Below are 18692 nucleotides of genomic sequence, written 5' to 3'. Positions count from 1 at the left end.
TCAACGCCCTTCCATCACCAATGGTGAAGAAGACATGGACTATCTCTGCCGACCTCCTGGTGGATGGGCCTTCATCAACCCACCAGCCCTCCCAGTCGGTAGGCGTTAACACGATCTTCCAAGATGTCGATCCACGTTGGGCTAAGAAGCTCACCTATGATAGCCTGACTTAATAGGGATGTTAGTGTACTCATATCAACAAAGAATTCCTTCTTTTCCGGACGCCCATTCAAAAAGAACTTCCAAGTTAAGTGTGTTGGGCTTGGAGTTGTTCTAAAGTTGGTCTGAGGTTCGCACAAGTAAGGACAAAGTGCGCAGGAAATTCTAGTTTTGATTTGTGGGGCCAGTCTTGATCCCGCGAGGAGAAACAACCACCGGCCGGTGTGTTCGGGGTATCCGCGAGGAGAAACAATAAAAGAGCTTTAAAATTAGGAAAAATAGTGAATTAAAAAATGAATGCGAGAGCTTGATAAATTGTTTATCCGTTCAAAATCGGATGACCTAATTCTAAACTCGATATTTCAAATAGTTTTGAGGCATTAAAATTTGAAAGCATGGTGTATAGTATAATGTTTTTGAATAAGAGAGTTTTGAGAAATTGTTGACACTGTCAAAATCGGATGACCCAATTTTAATTGAAGACTTCAATTGAATGTGAACATTTTAAAACTAGTGAGCTTATGGCCTGTTTGGGACTACTTTGCTTCTTAAAATTCAGCTCCGCTCTAGAAAACGAAAGCCAAAGGAGACAACTCCACTACTTGCCGCTCCACAAACAAAACTACAATATGTGAAGCTCTTTAGGAGGTGCTCCAAAAAAATATAGAAGCTGGAGTTAGCAGAAAATTACCCATCACGGTAAGTGGATACCCCTTCCTTTCTTCCCACTTATCCAATCAAATATATTTTTTCCATCAAATTTCTCATTCTTGAAGCTGGAGGTAGATGGAAGCCATACACTCTCTTTAAAAGAGTTACAACTTATGTATGAAACCGCTCCAAAGTGAATTTGATCCAATGGAACTGAATTTTATGAAGTAGAGTAGTACCAAAAATGCCCTTAATGTTATGGAGAATTATCGTTTATCTTGATTTAACAAAGAAAGTACAATGAATCCCATTGATAAAAATAAATTAATACACATAAAATTCCTGCAAAATTGTCATCTGGAGCCCTCCTCTTGGCGTTCATGTTGTTCCAACCCTCCCCCAAAGGAAGCATCAAACCTCGTTGTGAGAGTCGATTCAACCGTTGCAGCCACCGGTGAGACCTTAGGTGGGACGTACATAACTTTCCAAGTGCAGGTTGCAAAAACCAACGTCAGCCAATAGGTTTCCCGGAAGATCTGCCAGGTGTGTGCATGTCCCATTGAGCGGATCATAGACTTGTAGCGTCGGACTTGCTCTGTCACTATGTAAGCAATAACACATTAGCTTTCCACCATAGCGCATCACCCTCAGAGGGATCACTAGATCAATGGTTGGAGGCATCGGGATCACGTACGCCTTGACCCAGGTGCTCTTGGCCAAATCAGACAGGAGCCATATGGCCGTGCAAGCTTGCTTGTTCTGGTATCCCTCCCACTCCCAGTGAACCACGGAAAGGGTGCCATTGAGCTCGACCATACGGGGCCTCGTCGACATCATATTTGGGGCTTTGATGGACCTCTTCCATTGCTCAGTCTCGAGGTCAAGGCAGATGACATAGCTCCTGCCCCCCTGCGCTCGAGGTAAGCTGTAAAGGACGTAGAGCACACCGTCTATCGTGACCATAGAGTTTCTGTGGAGGCCAAAATAGCCTGCAATTGGTGGTGACTGCATCCACCTCCATCCCCCGGCGCCGTCTTCCAATGTGAGAACCTCGCAGGTGTGCTTCGGCTGATGACTATGACTGAGTGTGATCATGAGGCGGACCACCTTGTACTTGCCCGACGGGGCAGCGTACCCGATGCCAAAGGTGCAGGTCGCTCCGCCGTCGCCCATCTCCGTCGAGGTCGCGAGCACGTCTCCGGTGGCCAGATCGATCACGTTGAGCACGCGGCCGACGCGGGTGGCGCAGACGGGGCCGTGGGGGCCGGATGTGATGGTCCAGAGGTCACCTACGGACTTGACCACCCTCACGACGCTGCCGTCCGCGTCCAGCAGCTGCAGGTCGCGGCGGCGGCGACGCCGGCGCCCTCCGCTGGCCACGCCATGCAAGGAGTTGGCGACGATGAGGAGCTGCGGCTCCGTGCGGGCCTTGTGCACCGCGACGAACGCGGGGTCGGAGATGAGCGCGCGCCACCCCGTGGACGCGCACCGGAACCGGCACGCCGACTTTACCGGCGCCCAGGAGAGTATCTCGGAGACGACGTCGTTCGGTACCGAAGTCGGCATCGTCGATCTGTGGCACGAGTCGGTGCGAGGCTGAAAGATCGGATCGGCAGGCACGATGGTATCGTATTATAATCTAGAACCCCCTTAGTTTGTCAAAACCTGGAAAGGTATTGTAATATATATATGGTAACACTCCCATACAAATTGGAAAATAATAACATATTGTAATAGTGTTAATACTTATAGCTTTTTTAAAGGGACGTCCTACCCGTCAGTCGATGAATTTTTTTTAATATCCGCCAGCTCGTGAGCCGTCCGATCTCTTGAATCGAGCGACAGAACAACTTTTCCACTTTTGCAACTTAGGTTCAGTTGCAGTTTTTCTACAACTATAGTTTTGTTGCAGAATTTTTTTGTAACAAAGATCTTTTTTTTTTTGCAATTAAAGTTTCGTTGCAGATTTTTTTTTTTTGCAATTGAGATTATGTTGCAGAAGTGTTGCGTCGTTGTACTATCTAATTTTAAGGATTCAGATCCTGCAACAGAGCCGTTGTTGCGATGAGAAATTGCAACAACATACTAGTTGCAAAAACTTCTGATGATGATCATGAGGTACGTGGGGTATAAAGAAAAGGGCGGATGCGAGCATGCGATCCGTCGGATGATTTATAACGTTTCCCTTTTTTAGGCGGATGCCAGCATGCGATTCGTCGGATGATTTATAACGTTTCCCTTTTTTAAATCACAACATTACATGGAACAAGGATATTGTTGTTAAGGGAAGTTTGTTCTTTTGCAAAAACACCAAAGGCCAAATGTTAAGGGAAAAACTAATGCTCTACCGGCTGATTGCACGAGAAGTTCCACCACCTGGGTAGCCGTTAGATCGTCCTTGATCCATGCGACCTCAAATGTGCTCATACACCTTCGTTCGTTTCTTTGCCTACCACGTGCCTGTTTGTCGTATCTTGAAATAACAACGGTGTTGCAAACTACGTCAGGGAACGACGATGGCAACTTACACAAGTTTTTGCAACATCGGCTATGTTGCACAAAGTAATTGCAACAAAACCATTGTTGTGAAAACATTCGCGACAAGAAATTTGTTGCAAAAAATATCCTGCAACGCAACTGATGTTGCAAAAAATATTCCGCAACACAACCAATATTACAAAAATATCTACAGGTGTTTCTGCAACACGATGCTTGTTGCATAAAATATTCTATAACAAATTTTGTTGCAAAAAAAATAAATCTATAAACGTTTTCACAACATGCTCTCTATTGCAAAAAAAATGCAACATAATCTATGCTGCAAAAGACCCGTTAGCCACTTTTTAAACTAGATCTGGTGGCCAACACCCTGACCGATCTTCTGAAAAAATCGGCCGGGGGAAGCGTAGCAGCGCCCATATATTAATTATCAAAAACCCTAAAAAACACTTGTACATAAATTTAGAAAGTTATATGCTGGGTGTCAAAGTCTTCTTCCTACTGCATTCACCGGCAACGCCTTGAGCAAAGCTCCATGTTGCAAGCTCATTGTCGTCTCTAGTCCTTCGTCTCAGCAGAGCAAACTTGCTTAAATCCAGGAGCTTGTAGAAATCAGTTGTTGTTTTGAGTTAAACATGTTGTTGTTTGATGGTGCAATACAGGGGAAGCACGACATCACGCCTACCACATGGCACATACGGCTTGGAGGGAGCCCGATGACAGGAGGGAGTCCCGAGAGTCTCGGAGAATGACAATCATCTTGGAGTGCAAGCCACAAATGGCGATGGCTTGAGGTCGGTTAGATCCCTTTGTAAACCCTAGCCGCCATCGTCTGTATAAGGCGGGTTTGGGACGGGTCATGTCCATCTATCCTCAAAGAAACACAATCACGGTAGTCATGCAGCATCTTCCATTGTAGTCCCTTGCACGAGGAACTCGACCATGAATACATATGAGAAGCAGAATGTAAGGTATTAACTTTTTCAGAGGGCCGAACTTAGGTAACCCCCACGTGTGAACCCCATTTTATTACATCCGACTGCTTCGCCACCCTACTGTTGGAAATTGGCGGTTCTACATACCCTCAGTTGATGTGCTAGGCATGGGCTATACTAATCGGAGAACAAACCCAAATCAGATCTTTATACATGTTCGGCGACTTCACGTTGGGCCATACTTTAATATCCGGCTCTCTCGAGATCGAGGTCAATAATTGGGGGATGCTCTAAAACGTAACGCTGCTCTCCTTTGTTGGTACCATATGCTTTGGAAGTTGATGTTTCTACTTCAACCAACACGACGCTATTGTGTGCTTCAATGCCCCTCCATTAGCACTAATGAAGAAGACATGGCCTATCTCGGCCGACCTCCAAGCGGCTAGGCCTTCATCAATCCACCAACCCTTTGATACGTCTCTAACATATCGATAATTTATGAAGTATTCATTACATATTCACCTCTATATAGAATCCTTTTATGTGGTTTTGATGTACATTATATGATTTATTTAGAACTAATCCAGATTGATACTGTTTTCGGTAGAATTACCATGGTGTTGTTTTTTATGCAGAAAATAAAAGTTCTCAGAATCGTTCGAAACTTTTTGATGATTTTTTCTGAAATATATGAGCAATATTGGAGCGAAGAACCACCACTAATGGAAAACAGACTTTTCGTCCAGACCTTTAGTCCCGGTTGGGTTTGGGCCCGGGACTAATATGAGCATTAGTCCCGGTTCCAACGGCTAGGAGCGGACGGGGGAACGGCCGACTTTAGTCCCGGTTGAAATGGGACCTTTAGTCCCGGTTGGTGGTACCAATCAGGACTAAAGGGGTTGCGGCAGACTCGGGGCTTGCGAGCCTCTTTAGTCCCGGTTGGTATCACCAACCCGGACTAAATATAGACCTTTAGTCTCGGTTGGTGATACCAGCTGGGACTAAAGCCTTCCCTATATAAAGCTTTGCTTTTTCCTGCCCGAGTCCAAGCTTTCTCTCCTCTCTGTTTCCTTTCCCAAGCTCGAGTTCATCCTTCATTTTTGCCAAGATTTGTCAAGATTGAAGGCACCCCATCTATCCAAGTGTTCTAAAAGGTTAGCAACTTCATCCTTTCATCTCTCATTGCTAGTTTAACTCGTTTCATGCTCTATAAGTATAGTGATTTGTGGGTCTTAGTTTGGGAGTAATTATGTGAGAGTTTTATTTGATTTATATGCAATCTGAGCTCAAATTAACTTCTTAGTTTGCATATGTGTAGGTGTGTTTTACTTAGTGCCTTCCCGTCCCCGTCCTCACCGCCATCGATCGCCCGCGCCGTCCCGTCGCCGGCACCACCTTCGTAAGCCTCTTGTTCTTATCCTTTTTGTAACAAATATAATTTGTATGATTTAGATAGTTACTTATTTAATTTTCTTACTTGTATGATTTTTTGTTATATATATATATAGTGCCATGGTATTGATATCCGCCCCTGCTGGCCCTAGTCCGGTTTACGATTAGGATTTGGTATATTATCTTTTATAACTATATGTTTCATTTCGTGTTAAGGACAATTATGCCCATCAATTTGATATAGATATTTTTATCTAGGAGGTACGTGAACCGGAAATTGCAACCCACCCTCTTGTCGATAAGTTAAATTTAGTTGAAAAAGAAAACATTTATTTGAAAGAAAAATTGAAAAGAATTGATGAAGAGAAGATGAAATTGGAGTTGTATGTTGCCGATGTCGTCGATAATAACAAGATCAAGATGGGTGCGATGTGCTTGAATATTAGAAAGATTAGAAAATATGCCATTAATAAAGAGGCTTGTTATCATTATGTTGTTGGATCAATTATTACCTTAGTTGCAATTTTGATTGCATTTGTTGTTGCATTTAGATGCTTTAGATAGTTGTATGTTGTTTTATGAGAAGTATATATGTATGAACTTTATGTATATATTTTTTCCGTAATAACATTTGATCACTACTCTACTTTGGTTTTGATGTGATGAATTGTATTAGTTTGGCCACTTTGATGTTGTGTAATGAAGATGAGCCGGCAATGGATGTACGATGACCGACGCTCTCCCGAGTTCAATAAAGGTCTGCATAATTCTATACGTGTGGTTGAGGAAAACAAGCGGAATGGTTTTACGTGTTGTCCATGTGGTGTTTGTAAGAATGATAAGGATTACTCTAACTCAAACATCCTTCACGTCCATCTGCTCCAGTACGGTTTCATGTCCGGGTATAATTGTTGGACCAAGCATGGATAAAGAGGGGTTATGATGGAAGACAATGAAGAAGAGGATGATGATGACAACTATGCTATGTTCCCTGAAAACAGTGATACTGCAATGTGGAAAGCTGTAGATCAAGAGGCACTAGATGAGCCCGTTGATGATCTTGCTCGGGCCATTGTTGATGCACAGAGAAACTGCAAAAGTGAAAAAGAAGAGGTTGAAATTGGAGCGCATGTTAGAGGATCACAAAAAATTGTTGTAGCCAAATTGCGAAGATGACAAGAAAAAGCTGGATACCACACTAGAATTGATCCAATGGAATACACAGAATGGTGTATCTGATAGGTGATTTGAAAAGTTGCTGAAAATGATAAAGAAGATGCTTCCAAAGGATAACGAATTGCCCGTCACTATATATGAAGCAAAAGAAGGTTCTCTACCCTCTAGGATTAGAGGTGCAGAAGATACATGCATGCCCTAATGACTACATCTTATACCGTGGTGAGGAGTACGAGAATTTGAATGCATGCCCGGTATGTGGTGCATTGTGCTATAAGATCACCCGTGATGACTCTGGTGATGTTGAGGGCAAGTGCCTAGGAAGAGCGTTCCTGCCAAGGGGATGTGGTATGCTCCTATAATACCATGGTTGAAACATTTGTTCCAAAACAAAGAGCATGCCAAGTTGTTGAGATGGCACAAGAAGACTGTAAGCAAGACACGATGTTGAGAGTACCCACTCATGGTTCGTAGTGGAGAAAAAACGAGAGATAGTTCTCGGACTTTGAAGTTGACACAATGAACTTATGGTTTGCTCTAAGTGTAGATGGCAAGAATACTTTTGGGGAGCAGAGCTGCAGTCGTAGCACCTGGCATGGGACTATGTATCGATAACCTTCCTACTTGGTTGTGTATGCAGAGAAAGTTTATCATGATGGTAGTGCTCATACAAGGCCCGAATCAACACGGCAACGACATTGATGTATACCTAAGGCCATTAGTTGAAGAACTTTAACATTTGTGGGATATCAAAGGTGTAAGTGTGTGGGATGAGTCCAAACAGGAGGAATTTGACCTACGATCTGATGAGCCACAAGTATAGGGGATCAATCATAGTCCTTTTGATAAGTATGAGTGTCGAACCCAACAAGGATACGAAGGAAATGACAAGCGGTTTTCAGCAAGGTCATTTCTGCAAGCACTGAAATAACGGTAACAAGTTGTTTGATAGCAAGATAATTGTAATAAGTAACGAGTAGCAATAGTAACAATAAGTGCAGCAAGGTATCCCAATCCTTTTGTGGAAAAGGACAGGCCGGAATAGTTTCCTATAATAGGCAAATTGTTCTTGAGGGCACAAGGAAATTTCATGTCACGTCCAAGATGCGACCCTATCCTCAATTTGGCACGAGGGCCTCGTCAGGGATAGAAGCGCATCTCGTCGTGTCGCAAGAATGGATATCGTTACAAGTACATGTACTGAAAAGAAGAGATATATAAAGAATTGGCTTACACTCGCCACAAGCTACATCAGAGTCACATCAGTACATTACCTATTCATCAAGAGTAAGAGCAGGGTCCGACTACGGACGAAAACAAACGAGAAAATAAGAACAACGTCCATCCTTGCTATCCCAGGATGCCGGCCTGGAACCCACCCTAGATCGATGATGAAGAAGAAGAAGCAACTCCAAATGAACAATCAATGTGCTCGCGTCAATAACCTTTACCTGTACCTGCAACTTGTGTTGTAGTAATCTATGAGCCACGGGAGACTCAGCAATGTCATTTCCAAAGGTATCAAGACTAGCAAAGATTAATGGGTGAGGCATGGATAAGTGGTGAGGTTGCAGCAGCGGCTAAGCATATATTTGGTGGCTAAACTTACGAGTACCAGAAATAAGAGGGGGAAGAACCGTGTCCTCGATCGGAGAAAGAACTAACGAAAGAGACAGTCACGGTTACGCACACAGTTGGCATATTTTTAATTATGTTAACTTCAAGTTATCTAGAACCAGTGTTAAACAAAGCTTCCACGTTGCCACATAACCACGGGCACGACTTTCCGAAAAGATTTAACCCTGCAAGGGTGCTCCAACTAGTCCATCACAAATTACCACAAGCCGCATAGAAATCCTCAATCACGAAGCTCGCGATCTCCTCGGATTCCCTAGTGGAAAACCTCAACTCTGGTATTACCCAAAGCATCACCGGAATCCCGATGCACAAGATATCTCGTCAAAGGTAAAACTAATCCAGCAAGGCCGCCCGACGTGTCGACGATCCCGATAGGAGTCGCGTACCTCGTTCTCAGGACACGACGGATGAGCGATGGTTACCACGCCAAACGCCGAGTTGCCCCGGGTAGCGTTAATAAGCTGCTCTGATTTGGACCAAAACTCATGAGGAGCACTGGCCCGGGGGTTGATTAAATTATCCTCGGGGTCCGGAAAGTCCCTATGCAATTTTATTAGGTGATTAGGCAAATGTAGTACTAATGTTGGGCCTTGCTAGACCAGCTTTAATCTAAAACGAATTATCAAGGGGGTCCCCATAACAACCCCGATCGTGTTAGGAGCGCTCATTTATGGAACATAACACCGGTAGCCTAAACTAAGGGGGCAAAGGTGGAACAAAACACCAGGCTAGAAAGGCCGAGCCTTCCACCTTTTACCAAGTATATAGGTGCATTAAATTAAATAGCAATAAATATGGTGATATAACAAAGAACCCATGTTTTCACATGGAAGCAACTGCACCTGCAACTAGCAACGCTAACATAGGGTTAAGCAAGCAGTAACATAGCCAATCAGTGGTTTGCTAGGTTGAAGGTTTCATGGCATTGTTGAGAGGCTGATATTTAACATGTGGTAGGCAACGAGACATAACGACAGAAACGATAAAACTAGCATGGCAATGATAGTAATGGTATCTGGGGAAATGGTCATCTTGCCTGAGATCCCGCTTGGAAGAAGAATGCCTCCGTGAAGCAGACGAACCGACGTAGTCAAACGGGTCCTCACAATCCGACACGCTTGCGGAACTCTATCGACACAAAGCAAACCGGAAACACAAATCAACACACGATATACACCACATGATGCTCATCACATATGATGGATGAGCAGCTGAAAACAAGCAAGTCATGGCATGACAATTCACACAAACAAACACTACACATTAAGTGAAGTTCAATATGCAACAAGTTGCATATTAACGAAACTCCATGTTTAATTAGTTAGTTCTATCCTGATTAGGTACACGGCAATATTAAATGTTTTAAACATTGTAAGAGGTGAAGCGTAATTAATCTACCTATCTAGGCATTTTAAATGAGGTCGGAAATGACATATAGCATCTCCGAAACGACCTCACATGTTAATTTACAATTCTGTCCAGATCTGAACTAACACATTTAATTAGTTGTTAAACAGCAAAACAAATAGGTTCACGTGATTCTACGTGTCATTTCAAGTAATCTACACATAAAGAACATCTCCAACGGAGCTACGGTTCAAAAGATACAAGCACCGCAAGATATGATGGCATGAATGCAATATGTGTGCAATGGCGGTCACGAGCACTTCAAAACATACAAACGGCAAGAGAAAATGAAACTACATGAGATTCTAAGCAAGTATCATGTAGGACACGATCAAATCGGAGCTACGGATCAAAAACTACGAGCAAAACAAGAAATGACTACAATCTACAAAAATCAGCCACATAGCATTTTCTACGCCCCACAACTACGGGCTACACAACTCCGATAAACTCAAACAAGGCATGACACGAAAGAGGGCAAGAAGCACTAGAACAAACAACTAACAACAACTAGCATGGCATCATGGATCACTAGGGAAAGAAGTCACAAAATGGCATCTCACACAATATTTCGGACTTAGTGAAAATTACACCTCATGAAAGTGCGGTTTTCGGTCTGAAGGTATATTGACAGCAACAAAACCTATAGCTACAGGACTCCAAAGGGCATGAAAATTCACAGCATGCAAGAGAAATAAAAGGGCTACAACTAACTCCATTGCACCAACCTCAAAAGAGCTACAGATCAAAAGATAGAAGCAAGACAAGACAACAACAAAATATAACAGATTCCAGACTTAGAAATATTTCAGCACCTCCAAATCAGCACTATTTCTAGCAACTTGAGAGCAATCAAACCACACCTAAACATGCATTTCTATTGCAACTAAAAATACCAGGGGCTAGAAAAAACATCCAAGATCAACTCCCTAGGAGACAACTTAATCAAACGAAGCACAGAATAAATCCTACGAAATAAACAAGAGGGCAACATGGCCAAATATCGCGCGAACTAATTTGCTCAAAAGCTAAAACTAAGTGCACAGAAAAATCACATGGATTTTTCTATCCCGAAAACATATAAAATATGTGGGGTTGCACAACAAAATATTACCACACATAAATGCGAGGTAATAAAAATAAACTAGCGGCAATCCCTACACGCAAAAATACCAATGACCGCTCTAAAATACATGGAAAAATGGTTCCTAAAACATGGGCATTTAATCTAAGGCATACGGGCTATCCGGACACGCGCGAAAAATAATACGGGACGCAAACGTTATAGGATAGCACGTGTTTCTAGGCATACGACACGCTAAACGATGTCAAACAAATATGCAAGTTGGAAAATCGTAATCTACGCGTAATTCGACACGAAAAACATATAGAACTCATCGCGTTTCCACTTACGGATTTAAAACTACGAACGTTTGAATATCTATAACTCCCTGAAATTAACTAATTCGAAAACCTAATATAAAAACCTATTGGGCCGAATCTACAGCAGATGCATGCGCGCAATACAACTATCTAGTGCCTACGGCTGCGTATAGGGCAGGAAGTGGGAGGCTCACCTCGGGAGCCTCTTGGGCTCGAGGGGCGCTGGAGAGGCCGGCTTGGGCCGAGCGGAGCTGCTGGGCCGCGGCCCAGGATAGCGGTCAACGCGTGGGGGAGGAGCTCCTCGACCGATCTTCCTCCCGTGCCCGAGGGCACGGGGCCTGGCGGCGGCGGGACCTCCTCCAGCGGACGGCGGCGACGGGAGCCGGTGGAGGGCGCTGCAGGCGGTCGGGGAACCGAGGTGGCCGCGGGTTCCGGTGAGGAGGGCGGCCGCAGGTTCCGGTGAGGAGGCGAGGTGCGACGGGCTGTCAGAGCGGCGGCTCGCTACGACTGACGGGAGGTTGCAGACGGCGGGGCTGGCTTGGCGGCGAGCGGGGGCGCGCGCGGGGAACCAGCGCGGCTGGGCGGCGCATGCGGCGGCGGCCGGTGGCTAGTGGCCGGCGGGGAGCGACTCCGGCTCGGGCTGGCTCGGGCAGGAGGAGCAGCTCGGGAGGAGCAGGGCGGCTCAGATCTGGGCCCAGGCGGGCCTGGAGGGCCGGCGGCGCTGGGGGGACGAGAGAGAGAGCAGGTGGAGGCTGGCTAGGGTTTCGGGGGCACGAATTTCGAGGAGAGTGAGAGGGGGCTGTCTAAAATGCACCGGGGGGGGGGGGTATTTATAGAGAAAAAGGGGGGCTAGGTTAACCGAAATCGCGTTCCGGATCCAACCGTGGGGTCGGATTCGGACGATTCCGAACGCGGGAACGGTATGTGGCCGTGTAGAGAATGTATCCGGAGACGAGAGGGAAAACGGGCGACGCGGCAACGAGTTTTTTTTGAAACACCGACGAACGTCCGACGAATAACCGGAGACGGTGCCGCTACGGTCGACCGTTCGGGTACCAGATGGTCTCCGATCGCGACGAAATTCGACATGCGGCATAGCTATAACTAAACACGACCGCATGCCAAGTTTCACCCCGATCAGAGAAAGTTTCCAACACACTTTTAAAACAGGGTTTTGACGATGCTGCGGGCGCGTGCGTGTGCGGTCGGGCTCAGAACGGACAACGACGCGAACCGACAACTAACAATGGATGCAAGTTTTGAAAACTGGAGGCAACGGAGATGCCGATGCAATGCAGATGATGTGCATGATGCGACAAAAGAAAACAGACACACGACGAAAATAGAATAAAGGGGAATCTTCTCGAACGTCGGCATCGGGCTGTCACAACTCTCCTACACTACAAGAGGATCTCGCCCCGAGATCCAAGAATGAAAGGGGCAGAGGATGAGAAAGAACAAGAGGTAAAAACTTAGTCGCTTCCTTGACAAACGAGTGAAACCAACGATCCTTAAAGGTTGCAAAGAGATGAGGAATGATATGAGAAAGAAGAAGAATTCACGGAAAATTTCGGCAGCACTTCGGTAGGAAAATGGGACAAAAAATTCGATAAGATAGGAGAATTAGACAATATTCACAACCAACAACTAAATATAACAAGGGTACACCGTTATCTTGATAGAACAACATGATTGATCCAAAAGAGCAACATCACAATGCCTCCGGAACCATAGAATAGGAACTAGCTCATACGGAAGAAGAGAAAGAAGAAAAGAATGATAACTACTAACTCCAATGAACTTGGCAAGCATTCTTGCAAGAAGAATTGAACGGAGTTGTTGGAAAAACAACAACGAAAAGAATAAGATAGTAGTGGGCTTATGAAAATCATCTCAACATATATGAGGTGACAACCAACCACTAAAAGAAACAAGGATAGATTGGGAGCAACAAGATATGAACACTTCTTACACCAAGAGGATACCTTGAGAACTTGGGCAAATGACAAGTACCATAATAGCAACAATCCATAGGAAAAGCTTTAGGTGAAAACTAAGCCAAGATAGCTCAAAGAAGAAATCATGGGTTGAAAATATCTCATGACCATAGAATTGGTGGGTTTAATTATCTTATTCTTGAAAGGAAATCACTTCCAGGCTCCTACACTAACAAGAATGCTATAATACCACCTCAAAGGCTAAAGGACGAACAAATGCACTTGGAAATGCAAGAGAAGAAAAACTTGAGGTTCTCCAACAAGAATCTTGAAGAACACTTGAGAATGACTGAAATCTTGACGAACCACCAAGAAGGACCTCCGTATACAAATGAATGATGCCACGATATGAAGGTAGAAAAGAATAAGATTATGACCTTCCGAAGACTTAGATGAAGCTTCACGAAGAGAAACTTGAGAAAACTTGGAACTCCGGAAAAGAAAAGATAAGAACACTTGAAAAAAAGGAATTGATATCATGAGCCACTCCGGAATAAGAATTGAAATCATAATGAAACAGGAATACGAATTATGTTATGCTTATCCTTCATCAAGTTTAATTGATGACAAGCAACGGATTTAACATACAACTTAATCTTCTTGAAACGATTAAAAAGAGATAGATAAAGCACAAACTAGAAGAAATGTTGCAAGAAACACCGGTAAGAATTCACAATTGAATGGAACACCACGAATTAATGGAGAAACATGAGAATGAAGAGCTCACGAGCCACCTGAGAGAAAACTAGAACAAGGCACCGGAATAATTGAGAGACGAACGAAGAGACAACAATTGAGAAGAATTAGAGAACGAAAGCTGAAAGCTGAGAACGAAGAAGTCTTCTAAAAATGATGGCCTTCGGAGGAACGAGAAATAAAACAACTCGGAAATGCACCGGATCGCAAGAAAGGGATTACTCATGATTGGAACAATTAAGATGATGGCACTGATGGGGTTATAGTCCCAGGATAGGGTCATAGGCCTGCCCTATAGGTCCTACCCAAGGACTACCCTTCATAGAGGACGAGGCCCTTGGACAGTTCCGACTGAACTAAGGACTCCCCCATCATCCAGTCGGTGACGAGCACTCGGAGCGTATTTAACGTACCGACTGGATTCCACTCTGTACATCGTAACCTCCCAGGAGGGCAACGGTCATATGTTTTCATACACCATTATTAACATTTAAGGCTTACGTTACCTGTAACGTAGGCATTTATTCGCCACTATTCCACCCCTGTCCACCGGGCCATTATGAAGGGCAGCACACTCTATATAAGCCGCCCTTCCCCACTCGTGCGGGGGTTGGCTTTTACTGTAATCCCATATTCCACTCGACACTAAGCTCCCAAGAGCACTGAGACGTAGGGCTTTTACCTCCACCGTAGAGGGGCCTGAACTCATACATCCTCGTCGTAGCTAAGGCTCTACCCATCCTTTCGTACCCTACACTTCTACTGTCAGACTTATACCCACGACAGTTGGCGCCCACCATGGGGCAGGCGTCTAAGCGACTTCCGACGAGTTTGCGATTTCATCTTTTCATCATGTCGTCTGGCGGAGATCTGTGCATGGGTCACGAGATCCTCTTTGGCGCACTCTCCTTCATCGTCGACGATTCGGCATGGCTTCGGGATGCGCCCCTCGACGTTGAGGCGCTCCCCAGTCGCGGGGCTACGCACTTCCGTGCCGGTTCCCGCAACATCCTTCTTCTCCAGCCATCGGCCCCGGTGTCGATCCTCGCCCCCGTCACGCGTCGCAACAAGCGATCCCATCGCCCCCGGCTCCAGCGTTGGGTGCGACACGCCCAGGCGCGACAGAGCGCGTCCTCTCAAGTGGTGGTGCTCGAATCGGTTGTGGTCGTGCCACCATCCCAGTGCTTGGACTCACTTCCGACTGAGCTACCTTCCGAGTACCTGGGTCGCGGGCCTGCAGCCGAAGTTCTCATGGCCGATTCCCATGAAAGTCCCCTCCGGACTGGTCGGAACGAGCATGAGGTCGGAGAATTATCCGGCGCTCGTCGTCAACACCGTCGTTCTGTCAGTCGACGCACTCGCCAGAGCGACGTCGAGGTGTTCCGCACACCCGTCCTCAACCTGGCTGCGGCTGCCAGGATAGCCGATTCTCTCCAGCCGACTGATTCGGAGGCTGGCAGAGGGATCGAGCAGATCCGTGCCTGTTGCATACGACACAGCAGCAAAATTCGGCGGTCTCCCAGTCGCACAACAGGATCCACAACAGTTCTGTTCACGGGAACACGCATCGGTCGGTTTTCAGCCCCGACTCTCATCAGCGACGCAGAGGGGGCAGCCGTTCTAGGAATCCCGAAGATCGTCGGCGTTCACGCACCCCTCCGTGGGGTGGGCCTTACGGGCCTCGGCATCACGATGATCGTCGTTCAGTCGGCGACGCACATGATCCAAGGCCCGACGCAAGAGGGTACATCGCCCAGAAGAAGGTCGATAGGAGTCGAGCCCACCGTGATGGTCACGGTAGAGACCGTGCGAGTGGAAGCAAGACCGTCGTCTCGGGCCCCGAGTGCTTCAGTCGGTCCATCCGTTCAGCTGACATCCCTCCCAACTTCCGATTGGCGACGGGAATCAGCAAGTTCACAGGAGAGTCCAATCCAGAAACGTGGTTGGACGACTACAGAGTGGCGGTCCAGATCGATGGCGGAGATGACCAGGTCGCCATGAAACATCTCCCCCTGATGCTCGACGGCTCGGCGCGAGCTTGGCTGAACCAGTTGGCTCCGTCAAGCATCTACAGCTGGGCAGATCTGTCCCGAGTCTTCATCAGGACCTTCGAGGGCACGTGCAAACGCCCTGCTGTTCTCGTGGAGCTCCAGCACTGCGTCCAAAAGCAGAACGAGCCCTTGCGCGATTTCATCCAGCGCTGGATGACCCTCTACCACAGGGTGGAGAACGTCACGGAGCATCAAGCAGTCTGCGCCTTCAAGACAGGCGTGCGGTACAGGGATCTGTACCTGAAATTCGGTCGGACAGGTGACATCTCCATGAGCAAGATGATGGAGATAGCCGCATGCTATGCAAATGGCGAAGAGGAGGACCGCATACGTAGCGACAAGCATAAGTCAGTCGCCGATGGAGATGGGAACAACAGTCGGAAGCAGAAGCAGAAGGCTCAATCCACTCCACACGCGGAGGAAGCAACCGTTACAAATGCCAAGTTCAAAGGCAAGGGGAAGGCTCAGTACACCCCCAAGAAGAGGCAGTCGGGAAATTCCATCCTGGATCAGCCGTGTCCAATCCACACGAAGATGGACGAGGAAGGCAACGCCATATTCCCGAAGCATACCACTCGGCAGTGTCATCTCCTGATCCAAGGATTCGGTGAAGGGCAGCCGAGTGAAAAGGACACTGAGCAGGATGATGAGGACAAGGGGGATCCGTTCCGCCAAGTCCGTGCAACGCTGATGATTTTTGCTGATGTGGAAAGCAAAAGTCGACTGAAGTTGGTGAACAGGGAGGTGAACATGGCAACCCCAACCACCCCCACGTTCCTCAAGTGGTCACAGACTGCGATCACCTTTGATCAGTCGGACCATCCAGCACACGTACCCACCCAAGGGAGGCAAGCTCTGGTCGTCGACCCGGTGGTGGAAGGAGTCCGACTGCGCAAAGTCCTCATGGACGGCGGCAACGGTTTGAACATCATGTGTGCCGACACTCTCAAGGGAATGGGCATTCCGATGTCCAAACTTAGCGAGAGCACTATGCAGTTCCACGGAGTCGTCCCAGGACGAAAGGCCAAGTCACTCGGCCAGATCGCGTTGGATGTCGTCTTCGGCTCTGACAAGAACTTCCGCAAGGAGAAGCTGACATTCGAGGTGGTGGACTTCCAGAGTGCATACCACGCGATTCTGGGCCGTCCAGCGTATGCGCGTTTCATGGCCCGTCCATGTTACGTGTATTTGAAGCTGAAGATGCCAGGTGCCAAAGGTATGATCACGGTTACACGCAATCGGCAGCGAGCCGAGGAGTGTTTGCAGTAGGGGTCGAGGATTGCCGATCAACAGATGGCTATTCTCGAGCTGGATGAGTACAAGAAGACCGCCGACCCCGCTGACCTGATGCATTCAAAGAAGCCAGCTTCCGAGTCCGCGTTCCAGTCGACAGGTGACACGAAGAAAGTCAGCATCCACCCGACAGACGACACCGCCGCCCTGACGAACATCTCCACCACCCTTGATCCAAAATAGGAAGCCGAGCTCATCCAATTCCTCCGTGAGAACTGGGACATTTTCGCATGGAAGCCCGCTGACATGCCAGGTGTACCCAGGGAGTTGGCTGAGCACCGACTGCATGTGGATCCTGCTGCTCAGCCCGTCCGAGAATGCCCGCGTCGGTCCGCCGCGCACAAGAGGAAGGCAATCAGAGAGGAGGTGGCTAAACTTTTGGCAGCCAACTTCATTCGCGAGGTGCACCACTCCGAGTGGCTCGCTAATGTGGTCATGGTGCCCAAGAAGGACAAGTCTCTCCGTATGTGCATCGATTTCAAACATCTCAATAAGGTCTGTCCGAAAGATCACTTCCCGCTCCCCCGCATCGATCAAATTGTCGATTCGACTGCGGGTTACGAGCGTTTATCCTTCCTTGATGCCTATTCGGGCTATCATCAGATCCGTCTGTATGGTCCGGATGAATTAAAAACAACCTTCGTCACCCCATTCGGGTGTTTCTGCTACATCACTATGCCATTCGGTTTGAAGAATGCAGGAGCAACTTTTATGCGCATGATCCAAAAATGCCTCCTTGACCAGATCGGTCGAAATGTGGAGGCATATATGGACGATATCGTAGTCAAGTCACGCAAAGGTTCCAACCTACTGACTGACGTGGCAGAAACATTCGCCAACTTACGTAGGTACGATATCAAGCTCAACCCAACCAAGTGTTCATTCGGTGTTCCCAGCGGCAAGTTACTCGGTTTCTTCGTTTCCGAACGAGGGATCAATATCAACCCCGAAAAGATCGGGACCATCGTCCGAATGGAACGGCCAGTAAGAATACATGATGTTCAAAGGCTCACTGGTTTCCTAGCGGCTTTGAGCAGGTTTATCGCTCGACTCGGCGAGAAGGCATTACCTCTGTACCGACTCATGAAGAAATCAGATACCTTCGAGTGGACAAACGAAGCCCAAATTGCATTCGACGACCTCAAAGCCCTGCTTTCCACCCAGCCGGTTCTTACTGCCCCGCTCAGTAAAGAGCCCCTTCTTCTGTACATCGCAGCTACAAATCAAGTCGTCAACACCGTTCTGACAGTCGAACGCGAAGAAGAAGGCAAAGCGTACAAGGTTCAACAGCCAGTATATTATGTCTCCGAAGTCCTGACTCCTTCCAAGAAGAGGTATCCCCATTATCAGAAGCTTATTTATGGGATCTACATGACTGCAAAGAAGGTGGCTCATTACTTCCAAGACCACTCGGT

At 46.9% G+C, this 18692-nt stretch overlaps 1 protein-coding gene across 1 annotated transcript; it reads right to left on the bottom strand.

Moving 5' to 3' along the window:
- Positions 1-906: 906 nt before the first annotated feature.
- Positions 907-2276, bottom strand: LOC123401292 (putative F-box protein At3g23960). The gene has a single exon (XM_045095066.1). The coding sequence runs from the start codon at positions 1981-1983 to the stop codon at positions 1273-1275; it is 711 nt and encodes a 236-aa protein (XP_044951001.1). The 5' UTR covers positions 1984-2276; the 3' UTR covers positions 907-1272.
- Positions 2277-18692: the final 16416 nt, after the last annotated feature.

Source organism: Hordeum vulgare, chromosome 6H (genome assembly GCF_904849725.1).
Source record: "Hordeum vulgare subsp. vulgare chromosome 6H, MorexV3_pseudomolecules_assembly, whole genome shotgun sequence".
NCBI lineage: Eukaryota > Viridiplantae > Streptophyta > Magnoliopsida > Poales > Poaceae > Hordeum > Hordeum vulgare.
Note: the sequence above shows the minus strand (reverse complement) of the source record. Positions and strands in the feature narration are given on the sequence as shown.

What these genes read in the sequence shown, in the direction of transcription:
- LOC123401292 (XM_045095066.1), bottom strand. Translation starts at nt 1,983, where the DNA reads ATGGGCGACGGCGGAGCGACCTGCACCTTTGGCATCGGGTACGCTGCC.